Source organism: Ornithorhynchus anatinus, chromosome 9 (assembly GCF_004115215.2).
Source record: "Ornithorhynchus anatinus isolate Pmale09 chromosome 9, mOrnAna1.pri.v4, whole genome shotgun sequence".
Taxonomy (NCBI): domain Eukaryota; kingdom Metazoa; phylum Chordata; class Mammalia; order Monotremata; family Ornithorhynchidae; genus Ornithorhynchus; species Ornithorhynchus anatinus.
This window is the reverse complement of record NC_041736.1, coordinates 19,373,212-19,397,152: the sequence shown is the minus strand read 5'-3', so window position 1 is coordinate 19,397,152 and position 23,941 is coordinate 19,373,212. Positions and strand designations below refer to the sequence as shown.

General features: G+C 37.7%; 1 protein-coding gene across 2 annotated transcripts in view; it reads left to right on the top strand.

Annotated features, from left to right (window-relative positions):
* Window positions 1-23,941, top strand: part of LNPK (lunapark, ER junction formation factor) — a 70,012-nt gene that overhangs the window by 10,138 nt on the left and 35,933 nt on the right. For both annotated transcript variants that reach the window (XM_007671273.4, XM_007671270.4), the window contains exons 2-6: window positions 1,425-1,516; window positions 3,149-3,190; window positions 3,795-3,982; window positions 10,530-10,588; window positions 15,517-15,557. In XM_007671273.4, the coding sequence (XP_007669463.1) occupies window positions 1,490-1,516; window positions 3,149-3,190; window positions 3,795-3,982; window positions 10,530-10,588; window positions 15,517-15,557 (357 nt within the window). In that variant the 5' untranslated portion in view covers window positions 1,425-1,489. The remainder of the gene's footprint in view (window positions 1-1,424; window positions 1,517-3,148; window positions 3,191-3,794; window positions 3,983-10,529; window positions 10,589-15,516; window positions 15,558-23,941) is intronic.

Here is a 23,941-nt window from a genome sequence, read left to right as displayed (position 1 = left end):
TAGAGCCTTGGATTACTGGATTATTATTGTTTTAAAGCAGTTTCTATCAGGCAGTGTACTAAGTGTTGGAGAAGTTAAAAGATAAACAATTAAAAGCATGATATTACTATTCTGGTATGTATGAACCAATACTTAGTTTACGCTTATTGAACATGTCTTCAGAATAAGAAGATAAGAAATTCATGTTGAATACTAATTACAAATTAGTATTTAATTCTAAATTGAATTTAGAATTAAAAAATTTTACCTTTAGTTCTAAATTGACGGTAAAAAGAAAACCAGTCCAACTTTCCAAAATTTAGATGCCTAAAGTTGGTTTCCTTTATAACGTAGCAATTTTACATTAGTTATTATTTTAATCCCACTCTCAGCAGGTTGTGGTGTTTCAACAAGCAGGATAGCTCTAATAATATTTATTTTAAAAGTACTTTTCTTTAAACACTTGAAACAGTAGTTATGTAGCAACAAATATTGTAGAATGCCTTGCTATAGAGTATGACAACAATTACTCAAGTCAAATGAATTTTTTTGTAGCAAATTTTAGAACTGAATATGTAAGTTCTAATAACTTTGATTTTTGTCTTTAATTTCACTGTGAACTTTTTATGGTGCTCTCTTCAGGATAACTTTTAGGGGCCTAGGAAAGGATTGGGGAAAAAATCCTTTAATCCATTAGGTTGAGAGCTAAATTGGTCAAGTGTGATCCTGTGTCTAGAGCCAAATTAAGCTATTCATCTGTTCTTTTCTGAACTTTGCCATAATTCAAAATACTCTGATTAGTTTACCATCTTTAAGGGTGGTGTTCTCAATCATGAGTTCATTGCATGCCTCTGACTGTGGTCTAAATTTATATTTCTGTTCACTGAAATTCTTGGATTAATTAAAAGGAATATGGCAAAAGAGTATTGTGGCAATATTTTAGTTTCAAGTATTGTGAATGCTAGATGGCTGTGAGTTTTAAGTTTATTTTGAAAAGCTTTAAGTTGTAAAGATTCAGAACTAGTATTAATTTATGAGTGAGCTCAAGCTTAAAATTTAAGGCACTGTGGTTAAGATAAACTTGTGTTATGATTATGAATTACCCAAAGGTCAGGTAAATAAGTGCGACTTTCACAGATGTTTTAGGAATACCAAATATGTGGTAGCAGTATATTTTCCCATTAATTTTTTTAAAATTTATTTATATTGGGGGTTGTTTTTAAAAAAAAATGTAGTTGGGTATTTTTTTGAAATACCACATGCCAAGAAAGAGAAGGAGATGTAGAATTTGTTGGCATCTGTGCAAGTTAATGTGAAAGATTTAGAAACCACACTCTAAGTGAAGTGTCAATTATTGAGAGAGAGATACACATGAAATATCATCGTAAACATTATGGAATGAACAGTGGGTGAATTTTTAAAAATGTCTAATGATTTACTTCTAGCTGTGAAGTCCATTACGAATTGATGAAAGATATCCAGTGCAGCCTTTCATCTCCCCATATAAAAAATGGGTGGATTATTTTCCAGATGGAGGGTAAGTTTTGATATTTTTTTCCTTTATAACTACTTAGAGCATATAATAGAGGTATCTCTGGAAAATAGGTGTTTTCAAATAAACTTTATTGTGTGAAGAATAGTTTTTGTTTGATATGCTCCGAGATGAATAAATATTGATTCTCAGCCCCAATCTCTATTTTTCTTTTGTGTCCAGACTTCTTTCTCCATTTGATTGATCTTTATTTTATTTGGTTTTGCTCTTCCATTCAGTTCATCTAAGAGCAATAGCTATTTGGCTTGCTTCCGAAGCATTTACTTTATCACTTCAAATGCAGTTCTGTAACATTTGTCAATTTTTTTTTCTTAACAACAGTTTAGGCTCAAGGAGTGTTTTTTTAGTTGTTAAAAAGAACAATTCTTTTATTTTATAAAAAGAATCATGATATTGAAGTATATGTTGAATGTGTCCAATTTTGATTTTTTTCTGGATTTATTACTTTTTATAAAAGAAAATTTCTTCGACTGGATAATCAAGAAACCTAAAAAATGCATTGTGTTACTACGCTTGTCAGGGGTATACAGAAATGTTACTTTGTGAAGGTTATGGTTTTATAATCAGGAGATGCCAAATTGGGATGCATCTTGACCCACTCAACAGTTAACACAGGAGAGAGCAAATAGATTTGGCCAAGCAGGTATTTTTCTTGGAAGTCCCACTGTCAGCAAGTGAAATGTCTGGCCCATTATTGGCTAGTGATTGTGGTGTCCTGCTTGTGGCTCACACCACCTGGCCTCCCAAGTATGACATTACAACACAGTGCCTTGGCCCGCTGCTTATCTACCTCCCAGCTGATCTTTGACCTAAACTGCCACTCGCATTGACTCAGAGATGAGACATTTTTGTGGCAGCTAATATGTTTTGGCTTTTAACACGTATATCCTTAGATTAAAAGCTTTATATCATTGGCAGATATTCTTTTTGATTTCATACAGTCGTTTGGGCTGGGTTTTATTTTCCTCTTTCTTTCAGCATTGATACATTTTATAGCATTGACTGTGTAAACAGATATATCCACGGGAATCCAATTCTACCTCAGTAAAGTGCTGTGAATTCTCTTATTTATCCACTATCCTTTTTATATAAAGTTTTTGAAGAGCACTTTGGGAAATTTAGAAAGAATTTAGCTCACTGTGCTACCTTTCATCTTTCTTCAGGGTGGTAACTGATGGGATTAAACATATCCGATGAGGGCAACTCTAGTGTGTGAATTCTTCTTTCGTTTGCCGCATGTCTGATGAAAGAAATGAAAAGTTATAAATTAGAGAATATTAGTAGAGGTGTTTCAAGTTGGGAAAGTTTTTGCCCAAGGGTTTTAAGAGGTGAATTTAATTTTGAACCTTCAGGGATTGAGCATCTTTTTCCATTTTTCAGAGCTAAAAATAAAATGGGGATGTTCTTTATGTTCTCACAAAAAACTTGTGTACAGGACAATATTCCATATGCAGTTGATAGCAGTTCTTACTTAAATATGATCATTGCATAAAAGGAAGAAAGGTGATGAACATTTTTCAGTATTTGGAACATGTTAAATTGTGGTGTTAACATCCCTTTTCTGATTTAATAGATTTTGCAGTGGAAACCTCTAATAGTTTTTTCTTCTGTGAGCAGGCAAAACCTTCAACTGTGGAAGTTCTAGAAAATATAGATAAGGTATGTCCCTTCACTTTGCTTTAAATCAAATTATTTAAATGTAAGGTAAAACACATTTCTTGGGAAACAAAAAGATGCAGAACCTGATTTAGGAAATTAGCAGTGCATAGGGAGGGAGTATTTGAGAACTGTAATGTTAGAAGATCTCAAAGCAGAGAAATGTTTAACATTGAGTTTAGAATTTTCTGTCAAGATCACTAGGAGCGTAAAAATAAGCATTACAAATGAGGTAAATAATTCTATCAGCTGGGAAATTTTTCATTAGTCCTTTCCATATTTTCCAGAATTACCTGATGACAGACAATAACAACGGCATGAAGAAGTTTGGTGCTAGATGTTCTACTGGCCTTTTGTTTTTCAGCGTGACCTAATTTTTTTCTGGCCCAGTGACTACAGATTCATAGTAATTTACTTGCCTATTTTAGATAAGAAGCTGGACTTGATTTTAGATAGATATTGGCAGGCAACTTCTATAAGAAAAACACAGCTTCTTTTATTACCAAACAAATTAAGCAGGCTTTTAAAAATAGTGTCTCAATTAGAGAAGTTACCTTACAACTTGTATTATTTAGTTCAGTAATATATGGACATTTTCTTTTTTTAGGAAATTCAATCACTGGAAGAGTTTAGAGAAAAAAACCAGAGATTGCAGAAGCTATGGGTTGGAAGGTTGCTTCTGTACTCATCAGTTTTATATCTACTCACCTGTATAATTGTTTATTTGTGGTATCTCCCGGATGAGTTTACTGCAAGGCTCACAATGACACTCCCATTCTTTACATTTCCATTGATGTAAGTAAATATTTATTTTGTCTTTTTTGAATTTCCCTTATCCAGTTGTAATTGCTTAAGTTTCTCACCGACCTTTAACATAAAAAAAATCAAGAGGTTTAAACTTTCTCTAATCACTGATTGACTTTTTGATAGCCAGAGTGTTTTGAAGATCAATTGCGTTGTGGTTTTAAAGCACTCATTAACTTTTAAAAGTAACAATAGGGTTTATGGTTGTTTCTCTGTGATAAATCTGCCCCAACTCCCTAGAGTAAAGAGGCAAAAACCTTAAAAGATGTTCAGAAGCTTGAGTTACTGGAATAATTTGGAAGAGCTAAAAAGGGTGAATATTAGCTTACAATTGGGAGCTTGATACCATTAAAAAATATCCATATTGTTGAAGTATTATGCTAGAGGCTGTATAATGGAACATTTCAATTTGGCTACAGTAACTAAAATATGAGTAGAACTACTTGCTTCCTCCACAAAGTGACTATGAGAGTTTGAAAAACACCACTTATACATTATTTGTTTTGTTCTTTCTTCCCTCTCCCCAATTAGATTGGACCACAGTTCTTAGCCTATTCAAAGCCCTTCTTAAAGTCCACTTCCTTCAAGCATGTTTTTCCAGGTTGATATCCAACATTTGAAATCATTTGAACCTGAGAAGCAGCCTGGTCTAGTGGACAGAGCAAGGGCCTGGGAGTCAGAAGGACCTGAGTTCTAATCCTGGCTCCACCACTTGTCTGCTGTGTGACCTTGGGCAGGTCACTCAACTACTCTGTGCCTGTTACCTCATCTGTAATAGTTATCTGTTAAGATTGAGAGCCCCATTTGCATTTGTGTCCAACCTAATTAGGTGGTTATCTACCCAGTGCTTAGAACACTGCTTGACACATTGTAAGCACTTAATAAATATTATTATTACTTCTTCTACTAATAATCAGTTAACCATATTTAACAGTTTACTTTTACCTGTCTACCACTTTTATATGTTTGCACTTCGTTAATTGTCCAGGCAATGTTTTTTGTTTACTCTCTTTGTAAATGCACTCTATTGGGAGAGACAGATATAAAAATAAGCTCTTTTGTGGGCAAGGAATGTGTCAGTAGTACTTAGTGTAGTGTCTTACACCCAGTGGAGGCACAGTAAATGCTACTACAAGTAAACTTTTACTGGGTGATCTTAGTCTGGGTTATTAATATATGTAGATGGATGAGTTGAAAATTTGTGTCCATACATCATTCTGAAATACTCATTTTTTTCCTCCGCCTTAAATGTGGTTTCTTTATGCTTTCTATTTTGCCCTGGGAAGTTTAAATCTAACAGATTTCTTTTCACCTCTTTTCCCATTTTTGCATTGGTGGCAGTTATGCAGGATGTGGGGTTATGTCTTTTTGTTTTCTGGTTGGAGGTGAAAAGAAGAGAAATAGGATAATTGTTTTAAATCCACCAGTTACTAGAAGAACCGAGGGAAAGCTTACTTTTTTCCTGTGGCTGCGTTTTGTTTTTCCCCACATCTTTTCTTTGGGCAGCTACCTATGTTTTTGGTCCCATTGTTAACCTTGTCGAAGCTCTTTTTTGCTTCAATCAATCACTTGTATCTATTGAGCTCTTTAGTGTTTGCAAAGCCCTGTATTAAGCACTTGGGAGAGTACAATGTAACAGAGTTGGTAGACTCCCTGCCCACAAGGAGCTTACATTATAGAGGAGCCTTTAAAAATAACCTGTGCATTTACTTGCCATTATTAGTTATGGGAATTACCTATTGGGGGCGAGAAATTAAGACGTTATTCTTGGTACCATAGAAGATTATCTTTCTGCAGCTAGGGAAACCATTTTTATCAGTGATGCCCACCAGTTCTCTCCTTCTGTTGCAGTCTAAGCTGCAAAATGGGGAATCCGATTATAGACTGTAAGCTCCAGACTATTAGCACCTTGTGGGCAGGGAACGAGTCTATCAACTCTGTTATAGTGTACTCTTGCAAGTGCTTAGTACAGTGGTCTGCACACAGTAAGTGCTCAATAAATGCAATTAATTGATTGCAGTTTTTGCTCCCCTCAAGCTTCTCATGCCTGTGGCCCCTTGTTCATGTTCTCTTTCCTGCTTAGAGCTTCCTACCCTTTCAGATCTGCTAGACACTCATCTTCAAAGCCTCCTAAAATCCCACTTCCTCTATAACTGTTTCTCACTATCCCAAGTTGGGCCAACTCAACAATTCTCAGTAGCACATATATATTTTCACCCACCTTCAGCATTCATGTATGTAGTGATTCATAGATCATTAGTGTACATTGATTTTCACTTTATTCCATTTTCAATTATTTATTGAGTGATTTAATCTTCCAAATTCTTCCATATACTTTTTCTCCCTCCTGGTTTCTGTAGTTGTAAATAATTTGCTTCTCTCGGCTATTTAATTTTAAGTTCCTTGAGGGCAGGGACTGTGTCTTTTGCTTTCCACTTTCATAGTGCTTTGGCACTGTAGGTTTGATAGTCACTGAAGGACTAACATAAGTCATTCAAAAATAGTAATAAATTCCAGTAGTAGATTGTAGCAAACTAATGATAAATCTAAGATATTCCTGGAATGCTCTATTTTTATTAGTATAGAGAAAACTCATAGAAATAGAAAAATGCTACCAATGACTGAAAACCCCAAAGATATAAGTGAAAAAGCTTTGTGACCAAGTGGAAAGAGCACGGACCAGGAAGTCAGGAGACCTGGTATCTAATTCTGGCCACTTGCCTGCTCTGTGACTTTGAGAAAGTCATTTAACTTATCTGCACCTCAGTTGCCTCATCTGTAAAATGGAGATAAAATATCTCTTCTCCCTCCCTTTTAGACTGTGAGCAGGGACTTTGTCCAGTCAGCTTACATTGTAGCAACCCCAGAACTTAATACAGTGCTTAGCACAGAGTAAGTATTTAACAAATGTCACAATAAAGACAATCCAATGCCGGGATCAGAAACCAAAAAAAAAGGGATATTTGTACAGGAATACAGCTTGTACCTTACGTTTGAAGGCCTTAAACATCTAGAAAGATCTTTGGTGTTTTCTTAAGTTGAGCTGAGATTTAAAGCTTTAAAAACTTGAGTATTTCATGGTCTAAGATTATCACCCCGTCATCTCCACTTTTAGTTAATAGGAGAAGCAGAACTCACCATATTGTCTTCAGTATTCCACTGTTAGAATTTTTTTCCTGCAATTCTGGCTTCCACTGAAAGGTGTTTTGGAGGCAGGGCTCCAGGTGACTAAAAAAGGAGATAACTTTTTTCTGAATTGATACCTCCATGTGAGGATGAGGTAGAAGCCAAAAATTTGGCTGCTACCAATGCAGTAAAACTTTCTGGACATCCAAGAGACTTTAGATTGCAAACCATATGGGTGAATCCTAAAGGAACTCTTTTAGACCTGAGCTTATTTACTCTTTAACCTCTTGATCTTTATCCCTTATTCTCCCTTTATTGCTTTTCCCTTTAAACAGGATCTTTACTGCTTATTCTTCTCTTTTTCTGTTGCCCTTAAAATGCATAATGTAATTTGCCTTCCGGATCACCTAGGTTTTTGGCATGCTTCAAAGTCAGGAAGGATTTTTTTCAGGCCCAGTTTTCCATTTTTATTCAATGTTCAGCTAGCTGAGTGGAAAAATGGACAAGTGCCCAGTGACCTGTGGGCTAGCCTGGAAACTTTCAGAGGGGAGTAGCAGTGACTGGTGCCAACCCTGCCTTTATTCTCACATGTAATTTCACCTCTTCTTTTACCTTCCTGGAACCAGAAACCTTCCCACCAGGAGCCCTGACCCCTAGAATGTCTTCCCAGTCACGTGGTAATATTTACTGAGCACCAACTGTGTGCACAGTGCTAGGGAGAGTACAGAAGAGTTCGTGGACATGATCCCTGCCCTCAACAAAATCGGTAGCATGACGCTCCCTCCCTTCTTGGGTGTATCCAGTTTTTCATTGGTACAGAGGGGGAAGTGCTCTTTGGGACTGAAGTAACATGACCAGAGCAGAGAATATGTTCCTTTGTTGCTCCTGTATCCTGCTAAAAGATACTCGTGTAGCAGAGATTAGTCAAAAACAAAGGATTAAAATTAGGATTCAGTTGACTGAAGTGTTGATTTCAGTGTCATAATGGGATAAAAGTATTTTCATTAGAGGCGAAGCCATGGCAGGAGCTCCTGTAAAGAGGTAGAAGTAGAGATGTCTGTTGTTAGATAGAATTCAAAGTGAAGTTTTACTCTTATTTTGGGGAGAAAGGGATAGTGTTGATATGAAAATCTGTATGTCTGTTCATTTGAGAGTTAAGGGTGTTTACTTTCAGAAATTTGCTTGTCCTTTCATCAGTTTTACACTAGATGTTTTTGTTCTCTTGTTTTGCTCAGCACTCTTCAGTTTTGAATGATTGGTTTCAGTGAAATTCTGGGTCAGTCATATAGTGTTCTTAACTGGCAGAGAAGGTGTTTACCCATTAGACTGGATTATGGGGAGAGGTGAATTCTCCTTCTCTAGAGAACGTTTTGACAAAGAAGAGATTCTCATCTTCTTTGGATGGATTAGATGACATTTGAAGGTCCCTTTTGGCATAGCAGTCAAATTTATTGTAATGGGAAGATTTGATTTTTTTTACTCTTGGATCCAATTCTGTCATTTGATTTTTTTATTTAAGTAATTATTGTTATTTTCTGATTACATTAGATCAATATGTTTCAAACTGGAGAACATGATCCCTTAGGTTGCTAGAGAAGTCTAAGGATGCCATGGAGGTTGGGACTGTAAAATGCTGAATCACTTCTTCCACTACATTTATTCACAACCGCTCCTTTCTTAGGTGCCCCACTGTTGTTGTGCAATTTGGCCTCATTTCCAAATGGACCGTCCTCGTTGACTTCCCTCCTGGGAGAAATAAGTAAAAGATGTTGCTTTTTTCTTGTCACCAGCTTAGAGAACCTACTCGTCTTCTTTTCATTTTGGTGGAGGAATGATGTAGGGAGTAAGGGGGTAGTGGAAGCCCTTGGGAGTGTAGTGGATTGAAAAGGTTTGAGAATGTAGCACTTTTTTTTTTTAAAAAAGAGTCAATGTTGACTATTTGGCACCATTTTTAATTGGCTGTAGAAATGTTGCTCCACAGGAAAACCGAAAAATATCAGGTTGTCCCAGGAAAACTGAAAAATATTTGCCTCTACCAGCTTGCCGTCACTCTTTCAATCTCTTACTTTTATTTAGCAGCCTTATGTTGCTTCCCAAGGGACTAAGCAAATGGCTCTTCCAGACCAGGAATCAAGTGACGGTGTCTATAATTTCTTCAAAGAGCACAGAGATTCTTGTATTCCCAGAAAATTTTCTAAATAACTTCACTTGTGCGGCCTACAGCACACCATTCCAGAAGCACTTTTCATCTGCTTTTGTGAATTTTCTTTTTAAATTTTGAAGGCATTTCAGTGGGTAGTGTTCTTGATTTACTTTAGGCTTTTTAAAATTCAGAAACTAAATCTACATCAGTAAATATTGCATTCTAAAAGTCTTTAAAAACAGCTTCCTGCTAATGTGTATAAATGTTATAAACATGATCTGAAGGCAAAACAGATGAAGCTGCTTTGAAAAACTACTCTAGAAAGCTTGATTCTGAAATAGTTAACTACCAAAGGGAAAGTGTTTCGGATTTTATGGAATGTAATGTAAAGTAGCACATTTGGGTTCTTTGCAGATAATCATGCAATGGAACTATATATGTTCAAATAGCATATTCTCAGTTTAAAATAAAAAAATATTACTGTTAAGTGGCTTTCTCTTCAAGCATTAAAGCAGGCAGCAGGAAAGTAAAACATAGTTTAGTCTTGCAGCAGTTATTTTGGGGACACTGATTGGGAATCCATAGAAGTGACTGTAAACCATAATTCAGTCTTGAAGCTGATATATTAAGGGCACTGGTCAAGTACTGTGTGAGTGGTGTGGGGATTGCTTTGTACCGTAATAGAAAAAGTAGAGATAGGAAGAGAGATTTGGTAGAAATTTGTTTCGGGATCATTTTGGTGGAGGAGAGGAAACAGATGGTATTTGTTAAGTGCTTACTATGTGCCAGGCATTGTACTAAGTGCTGGGGTATTGCACTCCCTCTTCAACGGTAAGGACTCAATAAATATGCTTAATAAATAGTAAATAATAATGGGGTAGATGCAAGATAATCAGGTTGAACACAGTCCATATCCTACATGGGGCTCATAGTCTTAATCCCCATTTTACAGAGGAGGTAACAGGCAAAGAAGTTGAGTGACTTGCCCAAGATCACACAGCAGACAAATGGCAGAGCCAGAATTAGAACCTAGGTCCTCTGATTGCCAGGCTAGTGCTTTTTCTGCAAGGTCATGCTGTTACCTCTTTTTCAAAAATGTTTATTGCCTCTTTGATTATGTACGGGAAGAAGAAATAAGTGCATTTTCCTTTTGAAACTTCATCATTATCACTGTGTTTTTATAGGATGATTATATTCAATGGTGTGTTTTGAAGTTTCCAAGTTGTTAATTTGTCTAACTTGTGTTTTTATGGTTTTTTGCTCCCACAGAATATGGACAATAAGAACAGTACTCATTTTCTTCTTTTCCAAAAGAACAGAAAGAAATAGTAAGTTTGTTTCTCAAACTTAAAAACATCTTTTAACCTCCTGATTACCAAATTTTTAGATCATTGGAAGTGTTTGTCATTTGTATGGAATTGTTCTGGATATGAAATTGAAGTAGAATTTAAGACCTTTTGTTTGGACATTCATTTGTGAAAAAAAACCAAAACTGTAGAAAGCTATATAGGACTTGTTCTATTTTTAACGTCTTTGTTAGAGACTTGTAGTTTTCACTTGGGTTTTCTATTGAAGTACTCAAGTCCAGCTTCTTTAATCAATCAGTGTGGTATTTATTGAGTGCTTACTCTATGTCTAGCACTGGTATAAGACAGAAAAATAGTGAAACTCTTGGCAATAAATGGAAAGTTCTTGTTGTTCTGAGCCTATAAGCCTTTCCTGATAAGAATCTTAAAGAGTGGGTAATGGAATAATCAGTGCTTCACATATGAGAGAGAAGTAAGGAGGTGTACTTTAGAGGAACAGAAAAATACAGAGGGGGAGAGAAAGACATAGCTACTAACTCTCACACATGCCCAGATATACTCAAGCACACCCACAGGAGAAGCGGCATGCCAAGGTGGATAGAGCACAGGCCTGGAACCCAGAGGGTCATGGGTTCTAATCCTGGCTTTTCCACTTGTCTGCAGTGTGACCTTGGGCAACTCACTTTTCTTCTCTGGACCTCAGTTACCTCATCTCTAAATTGAGGATTGAGTCTATGAGCCCCATATGGGACAGGGATTGTGTCCAACCTGATTTGCTTGTTTCCACCCCAGTGCTTGATACAGTGCCTGCCACATAGTAAGCATTTAGCAAATGCAACAATTATTATTATTATTATCCTTGCACCCATCCAGCTCAGGCATTTACTGCTTTGGGCATACCTCCTCCCCTCCTCTTACCCTGCCTTACACACGTTTACAGACACATCTGCACAGAGCAGCAGGATGTGAGAAGGTTAATGAAACTGTAGTCTGGCATAGCTGTTGCCTCTATTGTGATTATTGTTACTGGATGTCCAGAATTCCCAGTCCAGAGGTAGGAAAACAGGCAGCTAATAGCAGTGAGAACCTCCTATGGATGGATGGTGGATTCCACAGGAATGAGTCAGATGAGTGTGTTGGTTGAAGGTGAACTTATCATTTTCATTATATATCATCTCCTCTTCTTAACTTTCCCATCATTGGTATCAACAATGATGATCACCCATCCACCCTCTTCCACAAGGTCATTACCTCAGTGTCATTTTTGATTCATTGCTCTCTCTTACTTCTTACATGTAGTCTGTCTCACATCCTGCCAGTTAATGGATTCACTCCTTCCCTTCTACTCATTTTCCTGCATCCTTACACCCATCGCCCTATTATAAACCCCAGTCGTCTCCCAACTGTACCATTTTAAGAACCCTGTTAAATATTTCCTTGCCTCCAGCCCCTTGCCCCTTTCTAGGTGTCATCTTTCCAGAATGGCAATTGGGGCACATTACTCCCCTCTTGAAAAATTTCCTTTGCTTCTCACATAAAAGAAAACTCTGATCATGAGTTTGGCTCCAGGTAGTGACCATGTTCCATATGTCTCTTGTTGTATCCTGTACCACAGACTGTGCACCCAGGCAATTGATAAAAACAATTGATTGCCTTTTTATCAACTGGCTCTCATACCTATCTGCTGTCAACTCTATTTCTCCACTTATGCCCTGTACAACTTCCTTGAAGACCTCTTAACTGTTCTTCACTTTTGACAATCCTTCTTCACATCACTGCTTATGCCATTTCCTCTGGCTGTAATGTCCCTCCCTTTCCCTGACGCCAAATCACATACCTACCTTCCTTCAAAGCCTTCTAAAAATTCCCTTCCTTCATGACGCATACGCAGGTTAATATATCTTCACAGCCACATCAGCAGTCTTATCTACTTAGCTGTTTATCTGTGTTCTATATCTTCATTGACTTGTGCTGCTTATGCATAACTGCTTTTACACTCTTCTAAACTACTATATTTTTCCATGTTATATTGTTGTTCCCTGTTAGATTGTTAAAGACAATTGTTGAGACTTTTCTGGGTATTCCCCAAGCACCCAGTACAGTGCTTTGTACACACAAGGGACGCTCAGAAATCCCACTGATCATGGAGTGCTGTGACGAGAGAAGGCAATTGAAACTACAGTTGGGTGCAGCAGCTGTTACTGCTGTCAAGTCTTCCATTCATTCATTGTCATTTTTATTAAGTGCTTACTGTGTGCAGAGCACTGTACTAACTGCTTGGGAGAGAACAATATACAGACACATTCCCTGTTTGTTATATTGTTCTCTCCCAAGAGCTTAGTACAGTCCTCCACTGCTGTCTTTCCAAATTTCCTATCTTTTCTGATTCCTAAAGCCTCCTCACCTGGAATTGTGAATAGACAGTGGTAAAGAACATGGTGTTAGCTGCACCTGACTGATTTACTTGATTTCTCCCTCCATTGGTCCTTCAGTTCACACCCTGCTGGAAACATCTGTGTCAACAAATATGTTTCTGGAAATTTGAAGTGTTTGAGAGTTGGTGTTGTGTCTAAAGATGAATGTCAGAAATGGCAAACTCCTCATTGTTTCCCCCAAGCATTCTTTGTTACCTGTGTCAGAGACAGAATACCGGGTTTGTTTGAACAGTTAATCTGGATCATTTTATCAGAAGGACCAAACTGAGTGGGTGCAGATTTAGTTGTGGTATTGTATGGGTGGGGGTAGATATGTCTGAATGAATGGATGAGAAGGATTTGGCTGTTGTGGGTGTGAAGGGGAAGATGGATGGTTGAGTCCATCTTTGTCCCTACAATATAACTCATCTTGCTCCTCTGGGAGTTGGAATTCTGGCTACAGTGGCAGCTGGTAGATGGGCATTGATGGAAATCAGTTGCCCCTTTGGGCCACTTGTGTTATAGTTTTGCTTATCTGGAGGAGATAAGGGATTAAGGTAGAGTATCAGAATGTATGGAGATGGCAATCAGGAGAGCAATATTTGGGCTTTTATGCATATAGAACAAGTCAAGAATTCCTTCACCAATAGAGTCTTGTATAATTAGTCTTTTCTTTGGCAAGATAGTCATAAGCATTCTGGCCAGGACAGGCATTTTTTTTTTAAAGGAATTTTCCACTGGAAAAATTCCCTTCTTTGACCTAATTACATGGGGCAAGTTGTTTTAAACATGAAGCTAATGTTAGCAGAAATTGCCCTGTGCAGTCAAGCCTAATGTTTTGGGAGCTTTGTACCACTAGCTCTGTCTCAGAGTCTGTTCCCCAGAACACTAATGTCACCATATCTGGATGATTGGCAGGTAATGTTTTGGGATTTTTCAGCCCCCCCAGATCTGTTCTCCCATTCTGCTGCCAATTTAAGCATCCAGTGAGCAGAAATAGGGTGCAAGTAGCAGTGAAAAGCTGTAAGCCTCTTTGGATAGTGGCTGTCAGTTGGGTCGACTTCCTGTCCAGTCAGGAGTGATGCCCAAAGATGCAATTTTCCTGGAAAAGTATTCTTTATCCAGAAACTCAATGTATTTCTTTTCAGCTCTTCCATGTTACAGTGCTATTAAAAAGTAAGAGTATCAGATTTCAACAGGTCTGTTAAATTTTATTGAATCCACTATTGTTTTTTCAACTTGCCACACCAAACTCAGTCCTTTTCTGTTATCCATTAATTTAATAACTGCATAACGCTGTAGCCACAGACTTTCTGCCTAAATCCAACTTAAGCATCCACCCCCATATGTTGATTTTTTTTTTTTGCTTTATTTATAAGCTGATTGTAGATTTAAATTTTGACTCTCCCCAAATACAGTGCTGCTTGAATTGAAGGTATATAATTTTAGTAAAACAGGAAAGCAGTTTGCACTTGACAGTATGTAAGTATGTTACATTTTGTATCCACCAGTCCCAGAATTCCGTATTTGACAATAGAAAGGGAAAAACTGAATTATGGGTCTCATTCTATTGAGACCCAAACACCCAATGCATAAGTTACTTTGTGGGTGTAAATTAGGCACTTTGGGAAGAGCATCAGATCCTTTAGGATTCTAAGGGACCTTTTAATGTAATATTGTGTGAATAATGCACAGACACCAGTGCACTAACTAAATTATATTCCAATGAATGAAAGAATTCATGTGTCCCCCTGAGTGCCTAACTTACTGCTAGGGAGTAACTGAAGATCCTGGAAGTTTGGGTCCATGCATTCTTTTGGCAAATCAGAGAACTAAAATACAATTAGAGATGGCACTTTTAGAATTATTTTAACTATGTTATTCATCATGAATGTCTGGATAAACTTATATTAAAATAAGAGCAGGTAAATGTGGAATATGTGACTTTTTTTTAAAAGGATAGTATTCCTTTACCTAGCCTCAATTTTTTTTCTCACATTCTTTAGGGAATAAGATTATGTCCTTGGTCATGCATTACATTTTCTCTCTTCTAAAGATTTTTAGTCTTGGGTTTTATGTTAACTGATCTTTTAAAAAGAAAATATAACCTGTTAAGTACTGTCATTGTAGTTTTGAAGAATAAAATAAAAAAATTGGAACTTGAGGTTGAGGTGATTATCTGACTCACTTGAAATTGGAAAAATATATATTTTATAAATTTTCTATTTTTGGAAATATTCCAGTGGGGCAAATTTGAAAAATTGCTTCTTATCAAATTTAAAAAAAAGAGCTTAAAGGAAAAAATACAAAGATAAAAATACTAAATAGGAAGAAATGGGAAATGTGTAGGCTTGTTAGAATAAGCTGAGATTCTTACATATAGAAATTGTAAGTTTGGGAGAATCCTTAATTATGAATGAAAGACTAGAAAGGGTGCTTGTTACAACTATTCAGTTTGCATCATAAAGAATATTTTGACATTTTTCAACATATTCTTTTAAAATCAAACATTTTAATCCATCTTGTGTTTTTTAGATGAAGCCCTAGAAGATCTAAAATCTCAGAAGAAGAAAATAGTAAGTAAACTTTATGCATATAAGGCTACACAATAAGGCTATTTAAAACTGTGATATGTAAGATTGTTACTATTTGTGATAACGGAAACAAAATAAGGATGTTGTGGGTGAAGGGTTCTAGGAAATATATATGACCATCTGATTTCAAGGGATTGGTTAACCTCTGGTTTGTTGAAGGTTAGAAGTGGATAGTTGGTGAAAAGAGTGGGGAATTAATAAGGGTGATGTAGATTCAAAGTACCAAAAAGATGGGGAAAGATTAGATGGGAAGCTCCATTGCCTACTGGAAAGACCATGGGCCTGGGAGTCAGAAGACCTGGGTTCTAATTTCCAGCTCCACCACTTCTCTTCTGGGTGATCTTGGGCAAGTTACTTGAGTTATGTATGCCGTAGTTGCCTCATCTACAAAGTGGGGATTAAGACTGGGAGCTCCATGTCAAACATGAACTGTGTCCAACCAGATTAGTTGGTATCTATCTACCCCAGAGCTTAGTACAGTGCCTGGCGCATAGTAAGTACAGAACAAAAACCTTAAAAAAACAAAAAATGAAACTGAAACAAAAACAAAACAGACAGGAAGGAGCACAGAGAAACTTAACACTGATCACATTTGATTTATGTAGGTTAATAGATGTTTTAAACCATTCTTATAACACAGTAGCGTAACAATGTTGTTGTTATTTTTGCCAAAGATGGTCATAGAACACGTGCAGCCAGAATCGGATTGGAAGCAAGTTCCTTTCCCTACTGCCCCCACCCCAGTGGTGGGATTTTGAGAGGGGCAAAAGCATTCAGTCAGTAGGAGATGCATAGCTGCATATGAGGACCAGCTGAATGGTTGGGGATTCTGGGATGTTTATGGGGAGGAGGGAGAATGGAAGAGAGGTGAGGAAAAAAGACTGAGGGAAGGGAAAGTAAACTGGGGGGAGGGGAAATGGCATAGGTTAAAGGAGGAATAGAGGAGAGGTGGAGTACTAGGGAAGTGAACCTAGCTCGCATATAACAGCTAGGTGGGGGCAGAGGTGGTGGAAGATTTAGGCAAGAGGGAGAGAAAAAGGGAGAAGAGGATGGGAAGGAAGTTAAGATTGTACTCTTTTTCTTTTGTTGTTTCCTTTTTCTTAACTCTCTAGCACATGCACATATAGATATGCACCTCCCTTCCCCACTGTTCTTACCCTTTATTGTTTTTATTTGCCAATTCCCTGTTTTGCCTTTCTCTCTTCCTCTTTCTTTTTTTCCCTTCTATGCTCTTCCACAGGAATGAAGGACAGGAACGTTTCAGACTAGTTGGATTATGGAAACTCCAGTCAGCATGTCTGATTAGAGAAAAACAAATCATGGATTCCCCTGCACTTCTCCCTTTTACTCACTGCTAGGTCCTAGAAAATTCCTCTTTGTAAGCAAACATTCAGGGTGCTATGGACGGGTAAAATTTCAGTGCACTCTATAGGAGCTTGCCAGAACCAAGACAGAATTGGGGTTATAGCTGAGCTTTTTAAAGTTGCCAGTGTTACTTGTTTCTTCCATATGCATTATTAAGGTCACATCTTCTCTAAGAAGTCTTCCCCAATTAAGTCATCTTTATCCCAGCTCACTCTCCCTCCTGCATCATATCAATTACCATTTCTTGCTATTTCATAAGGGGTTTCTAGCATCATCAGTCAGTCAATCAGTGGTATTTACTGAGCGCTTCTTGTGTGTAGTGCCTGAATTAAGCACTTGGGAGAGTACAGTATAACAGTGTTAGCCCACAACAAGCTCACAGTCTGGTGGGATTGGGATTCTGCTTTATTTTCAAGCCACAGTTTGATTTTTTTTTCCAACTCAAATTATTTGAATTCTTGTTTCTTTCTGTGATAGTTTGCTTTAAAAACACACAGACTCCACTCTTTGCCCAAAAAACAACAACAAAAAAACAAAACCCTTCTAAGATATCATGAAATCACTGTATGGGAACCAACTAAAGTCACTATTCAGTTCCAAACAGCTATTAATTTCTTACAAAAAAAAGGGGAGATCAGGTTTTGGTAAACTTTCTCCTGCCTTTCCTCCAAGATAGCTTGCTCTTGTACACTCTGACTGTAGACAGAACTTAAATAAATTGAAATTCGGTGCAAACAGAGTTATTTACTCATGGAGCTTCCTCATCCCCTACCAGTTGAGTCTCCAACTGCAGAAATAATTTTTCAAATTTTACAAGTTTTTGATGAACCCAGTTTTATGCCTTGATTCATAACATAGGCCTCGTTGCTAATCCGAATTTGTTTATTTCATTTATTATTTGAGCGGTAGTTGACCTCTCCAGAAAACTTAAATATTTAATTTGTCACTTGTTTTCTATAATTCTCTTTTTTATTGTTTTATGAAGCTAAGTGAACATAAATTATTTTTAAAGTATTTGGCGTGCTACATGAACATAAATTATTTTTAAAGTATTTTGTATTTACTGCCTTTTCTTCCACCTTGTAATAACCTTGAAGCATTGAGGTGAAAGACAATACACTGTATTAGTTGACTTTAGGTAATCAGGCTTTTGGGAAAAATATTGGAAACCTGCCAACAATTAATATTATTCAGTTAACTTTAATAGCATTACTATGATAATTCTGGAATTCTGAAATTTTAATTCTATAGTTTTAACTCTAGTTTATCACCACACAGTTTCTAAAGTAAGTTTTGAAATGGCATTAGCATACCCATAGCTTCATATGGTATAACTTCATATTTAAATTGTAAAGAAGACGATTGCCAGCACTTCTGTCAACATTACTGTATTTTATTAAAATATTTATTACATTTCTCTAGCAGGACTATAAATGGAGTTCAACAACTCATACTCATCTAATATTTGGAGATAGTGAAAAATGAAGGTTGATGACCAGGCATTCCTAGGTGTAATTAGCAAATATAACAACTAGGAGGAAGAGAAATACTGAGATAAGACCTGAAACAAAAACCTCTAAGAACAGGAGATACATTCAAAAAGCAGTGGGCATGTGACCACTGATATGTTTGTTTGAGCTATTCAACATTGGTTGAGTTCTGATTATGAAAAGTGAAGTCACACTTTCAGTTAATTAGAAACCATACTGTACATGAACAAATTTATAAGACAGGCTCTGTTAATCTTTACTATTACTAATAATAGTATTTGTTAACGATGTTATTTATTAAGCACTTACTGGGGTAGATACAAGATAATAAGATCAGACAGAGTTCCTATATCAAACTAGGTTTACAGTCTAGGAGGGAGGGATAAAAGGTATTTCATCCCAGTTTTAAAGATAAAGAAACAGAGATCCTGTGCAGTTAAGGGACTTAGTCTAGTATCATACAGCAGGCAAGTGGCGGATCCAGACTAGAACCCGGGTCTCCTGCCTTTGAGTCTTGTGTTCTTCTGTATGACATGTAGTGGGCAATAAACAGCATTAAATGGACAGATTGCTGGTTACAGGACAAGGGTGTTTTCCACTTGGTGTATATGCTAACTATCCCAATTACTTGATCTACTTTAATATCTTTCTCCCATGAAAGCAATTCAGTGAAATCAGTTAATTGTATCAATTGAGTGCTTACTGCTTGCGGAGCACTGTATTAAGCACTTGGGAGAGTACACTATAACAGAGTTTGTAGACATGATTAGAAGGGGAGACAGACATTAAAATAAATTTCGGTTATGTTCGTAAGTGCTGTGGAATTGAGTGGAGTGAATAAAGGGTACAAATCCAAGGGCGATTCAGAAGGGATAGAAAGTAGGGGAAATGAGGTCTTAGTTGGGGGAAGGCATCTTGGAGATGTGGCTTTGAATAAGGCTTTGTAGGTGGGAAGGCCGATGGTTTGTCAGATATGAAGGGGAAGGGAGTTCCAGGCCAGAGGCAGAACACGGGCAGGGGTCGATGGTACGATAGATGAAACTGAGTTACAGTGAGTAGGTTGGTGTTAGAGGAACAAATTGAGCGTGCTGGGTTGTAGTAAGATAGCGAGGTAAGATGGAGGGGGGTGGTCAGGGAGATTGAGTGCTTTAAAGTCAGTGGTAAGGAGTTTCTTTTTGATATGAGGGTGGATGGGTAACCATGGGAAATTCTTGAGGAGCAGGTTCGTACAGAGAGGGTCTCTAGATTGTAAACTCATTATGAAGAGGGAATGTATCTGCAAATTCTGTTGTACTCTGCCAAGCGCTTAGTACAGTGCTTTGCATATAGTAAGCACCCAGTAGATACCATTGATTTGATTGAGCAGGAAACATGGAAAGAACTGTTTTAGAAAAATGATCCAGGCTTCACAGTGAAGTATGAACTGGATTTGGGAGAGAAAGGAGGGAGAGAGGTCAGCAAAGAGGCTAATGCAGTAGTCAAGGCAGGATAGGATAAGTGCTTGGATCAACATGGTAGTGGTTTGGTTGCAAAAGAAAGGGCGGATTTTAGCATTGTTATGTAGGTTGAACTGATACATTGAAAATATAGGCTGATTGGGAGAGATGAGTTGAGGGTAATGCCAAGGTTACAGGCTTTTGAGGCAGGATGTGGCCATGCCTCTGGTGATGGGAAAATTGGGGGTTTTGGGCAAACAAGAGGTTTGGTTGGGAAAGTGAGGAGTTCAGTTTTGGGCATTTAAGTTTCCTGTGTCAGTGGGGTATCCAATAGCCTGAAATTTGTCATATCTGTGAAACATTTTTCAAGCCTCTTCAACTCTGAAGGGAAAACTAGGGTTGTGTGTGATTCTGCATTCTATTTATATGCTATTGTACGCCTTCTTCCCAGGCCGCTTTCCTTTTCCATTGGTAATGGCAGAAACCAAAGAGTGCTGGAGAGAATAGCAAATTGAACCTTGTTCCCACAAAAAGAAGGTGGAACAATCATATTTGAATAGAGAAGCAGCGTGGCATAATGGATAGAGCACGGGCCTGGGAGTCACAAGGTCATAGGTTCTAATCCCAGCTCGGCCACTTGTCTGCTGTGTGACCTAGGGCAAGTCACTTCACTTCTCTGTGGTTCGGTTATCTCATCTGTAAAAAGGGGATTGAGACTGACCCCCATGTGGAACGAGGACTTTATCCAACCTGATTTGCTTCTATCCACTCCAGCATTTAGTATAGTGCCTGGCACATGGCGCTTAAAACATACCATTATTATTATTATTTGCTCCTTCTTGCAGTTTTCATACTCCCTGCATAAAGATGCTCACCCCAGCTATCACCAGAGTAGCAGAAGCATTGGAAGTGCTGGGAGAAAACATGCTGCCAGGCAAGATCTTGAGCCTATTTATCCTTCTGCATTCCCTTCTTCACCACCACAAGCCTGCTGCAAGTACCATATCTACAGTAACCTCTGTGCAGCTGTGAAGAAAACCCTTACTTTTGCCTGCCTTTGCATCCTTTATTTTTTTTAAATGGTATTTGTTAGGCATTTACTACATGCCAGGTACCACACTAAGTGCTGAGGTAAAATCAACATAATTAGGTTGGACACAGTCCATGTTCCACATGGGGTTCACAGTCAGTCTCCCTTTTACAGATGAGGTAACTGAGGCACAGAGAAGTTAACTAACTTGTCTAAGGTCATAGACAATTAACTTTAGCAATTATTTGACTCCTTTTGTTAATCTAGTCTGTTTCAAACTGGGGCAGGCTGTATGCCAGGCTGGATTGAGATGGTTATGCATTCTTAATAGATTGTTTTGGGATCCCAACTCCTTCATTACTATTTTATCAATGAAGACAGCTCTTTCCATAGACAAAAATAATAGGGGACTTAGTATCTCTTTGAATGTCAAGAAGGGCAACCATCACACTTTTCCTTAAGGCATCCTGTTATAACTGCTAGAGACAGAATCCTGGATTTATTGGGCTATTTGTCTGATCCAGTCTTGACATTGCTTATATTCACTTGCTTTTATGTTCCTAAGCTAGCTGTGTTACTGATTCTGTAAAGATACTTACAAATGCATATATCTTATCAGCACTTGTGCCTTTTGATCAGTTTTGGGATGACTGTTGGATTTAAAAAAAATAATTGAAGTGCAGAGAATTTGTTTTGCCAAAAGGCTTATTCTTTTTGCCTATGGGTGAGAGGGATCTCTTCAGAAAAATAGAGAAGTTGAAGGGACCTATTTGTTTATCCCCTACAACCCTGCTCCAGCTTCCAGATAGACTGGATTTCAAAGGAGAACAAAACTTAGAAAACAGCTACTCTATAATCACTGTATAGCTCTTTAATCAAAATCTAGGAATTTATTTAACCAGATGTCATTCAAGTGCACCAGACATTGTACTAAGTGCTGAGGTAGATAAAAGATAGGTTGGAAACAGTATGTGTCCCACATGGAGTTTACAGTTCTAATCTCCATTTAATAAATGAGGTACTGAGGTGCAGAGAAGTTAAGTGACATTCTCAGGGTTACACAGTAGAGAAGTGGTGGAGATGGGATTAGAACCCAGGCCCTTTGACTCCCAGGCTTGTGCTTTACCTTCTAGGCCACATTGCTTGATTGTCATTCCCAGGAAATGATTTCAGATTCCCTGTCATCTCTTACAGGATTGATGAATTCTCTTTTGCTTTCATGGTAAATGGATGCTCTGGTTTTTTCTGTATTGGGTACATGTGGGGTTGGCAGTTTTTGAAGTATTGGGAAAGAATATTAAAATGCCCTGTATATGTCTGGTGGGTAGTTGTTAAAACTCATACATCAAACTCCAAATAATTCACAGTTCTTTCTTCACCTCACTCTTCTCCATACATTTTTGTTTTTGGGATTTCTCCACTTAATAGGAAGCTGTCTGTCATTCAGCCCGGCCATAGAGTTAGATGTCCTGAGTATGTGATCTAAGGACTGTAGTAATAAAGACTTAATTTTTTTTAAAGTTAATGATATTTAAGTGCTTACTATGTGCTAGACACTGTACTAAGTGCTGCAGTAGATGTGATCATTAGGTTGGACACAGTCCCTGTCCCATATGGGGCTCATAGGCTTAATCCCCATTTTACAGATGAGGTAACTGAAGATCTAGAGAACTGAAGTGACTTGCCCAAGATCACACAGCAGACAAGTGGCAGAGTTAGGGTTAGAACCCAGGTCCTTCTGACTCCCAGACCCAGACTCTATCCACTAGGCGATGCTACTTCTCTTCCTTATTGTTTCTCTTTGGGAATTCTACGCACTTTAAAAACCCACTGAGCAACTGGAAAATAGTACTTCTGTGACTATTCCATAGGAATAGTTCCTGCCTATGCCCTGTAGATTTTATCTCTGACCATTCAGGAGCCCAATCACCAAGAGTTTGCAGAGCCTATAGACACAGGATATTTGGACTGTCTTCCACAAGTTACTAAGGAGAAGCAGGGAGCAAACTGAAGTGAGAAGTCAACCTTTAGATTTAATCCAGTGATTTAGGCAGTCTGGTAAATCTGTTGTGGTCCTTATTGTTTTCTTTGCCTAAACCCTTTCAGTGATATTTGAAGGGGGTCATTCATTGCACACCACATGTAGTATTTTTTTTTTAATTCTACTTCTCTCCCCAGTGAATTTCTTTGAAAGCAAAGAAGATGGTTTAGGAAATTATCCAGGCAATTCAAACAAAAATGGGTGTTTGATTTTAAGATAATCACTTAGTCTTGCACTTCCTGCTGCCTGTGGAGACTTAGCCACAGTTAGTTTGAGTTAGTTTGATTTAGTGGACTACGCATACAAACAACAGATCAGGAGCACAGTATCTTCTGCCATTGATTTTGTGCTGCCAGAGTCTCTCTATTTTTTTCCTGTTCCTGGCGATCCTTTGTTACTCTTGAGATACCTCTCTTCTGTTCTTTTAATTGCCTTGCAGCCTTTCCTCCTCCATTTCTGTCCCTCCTGGACTCTACTTGTCACTGTATCTTTGTTCCCGTTTTGGCTTTCCCTTTTCTCTCTTCTTTTTTCATCTCTTCTTTTGCCCAATTACTCATTAGGGCTTTAAGCCATAACATAACTGGCAATTTATTTACCTAAGTTTTTTAGTCGAGTGAACCACATCATCTCTGGCTCCATGTCCTGCATTGGTTGTTCATGCTATTCACTTTAAAATGTCAGCCTTTTTGCTCAAGGCCTCTCTAAACATATTCTCTAATATCCGTGATAATTTATAGCCTACAAAATTTTACCCTGTTCCCCCTAAATGACAGACCTTGGTCTTTGTTAATAGTGACCCAAGGACAAACTTAAAAACATTGAAAGGAGAAAATGTGTATCATGCTTGAGTTTGCTTTCACCAAAAAAATGAAAAGCAATTTCAAAATACTTATTTTAATCCTTCTGCATCCATACATGGAACTCTGGAGTGCCATTAACCGATCCCATTATGCAGTGTGTCTACATCTTTTTCTGCTCTTCCAGAATTTCTCTTGAGATTGTAT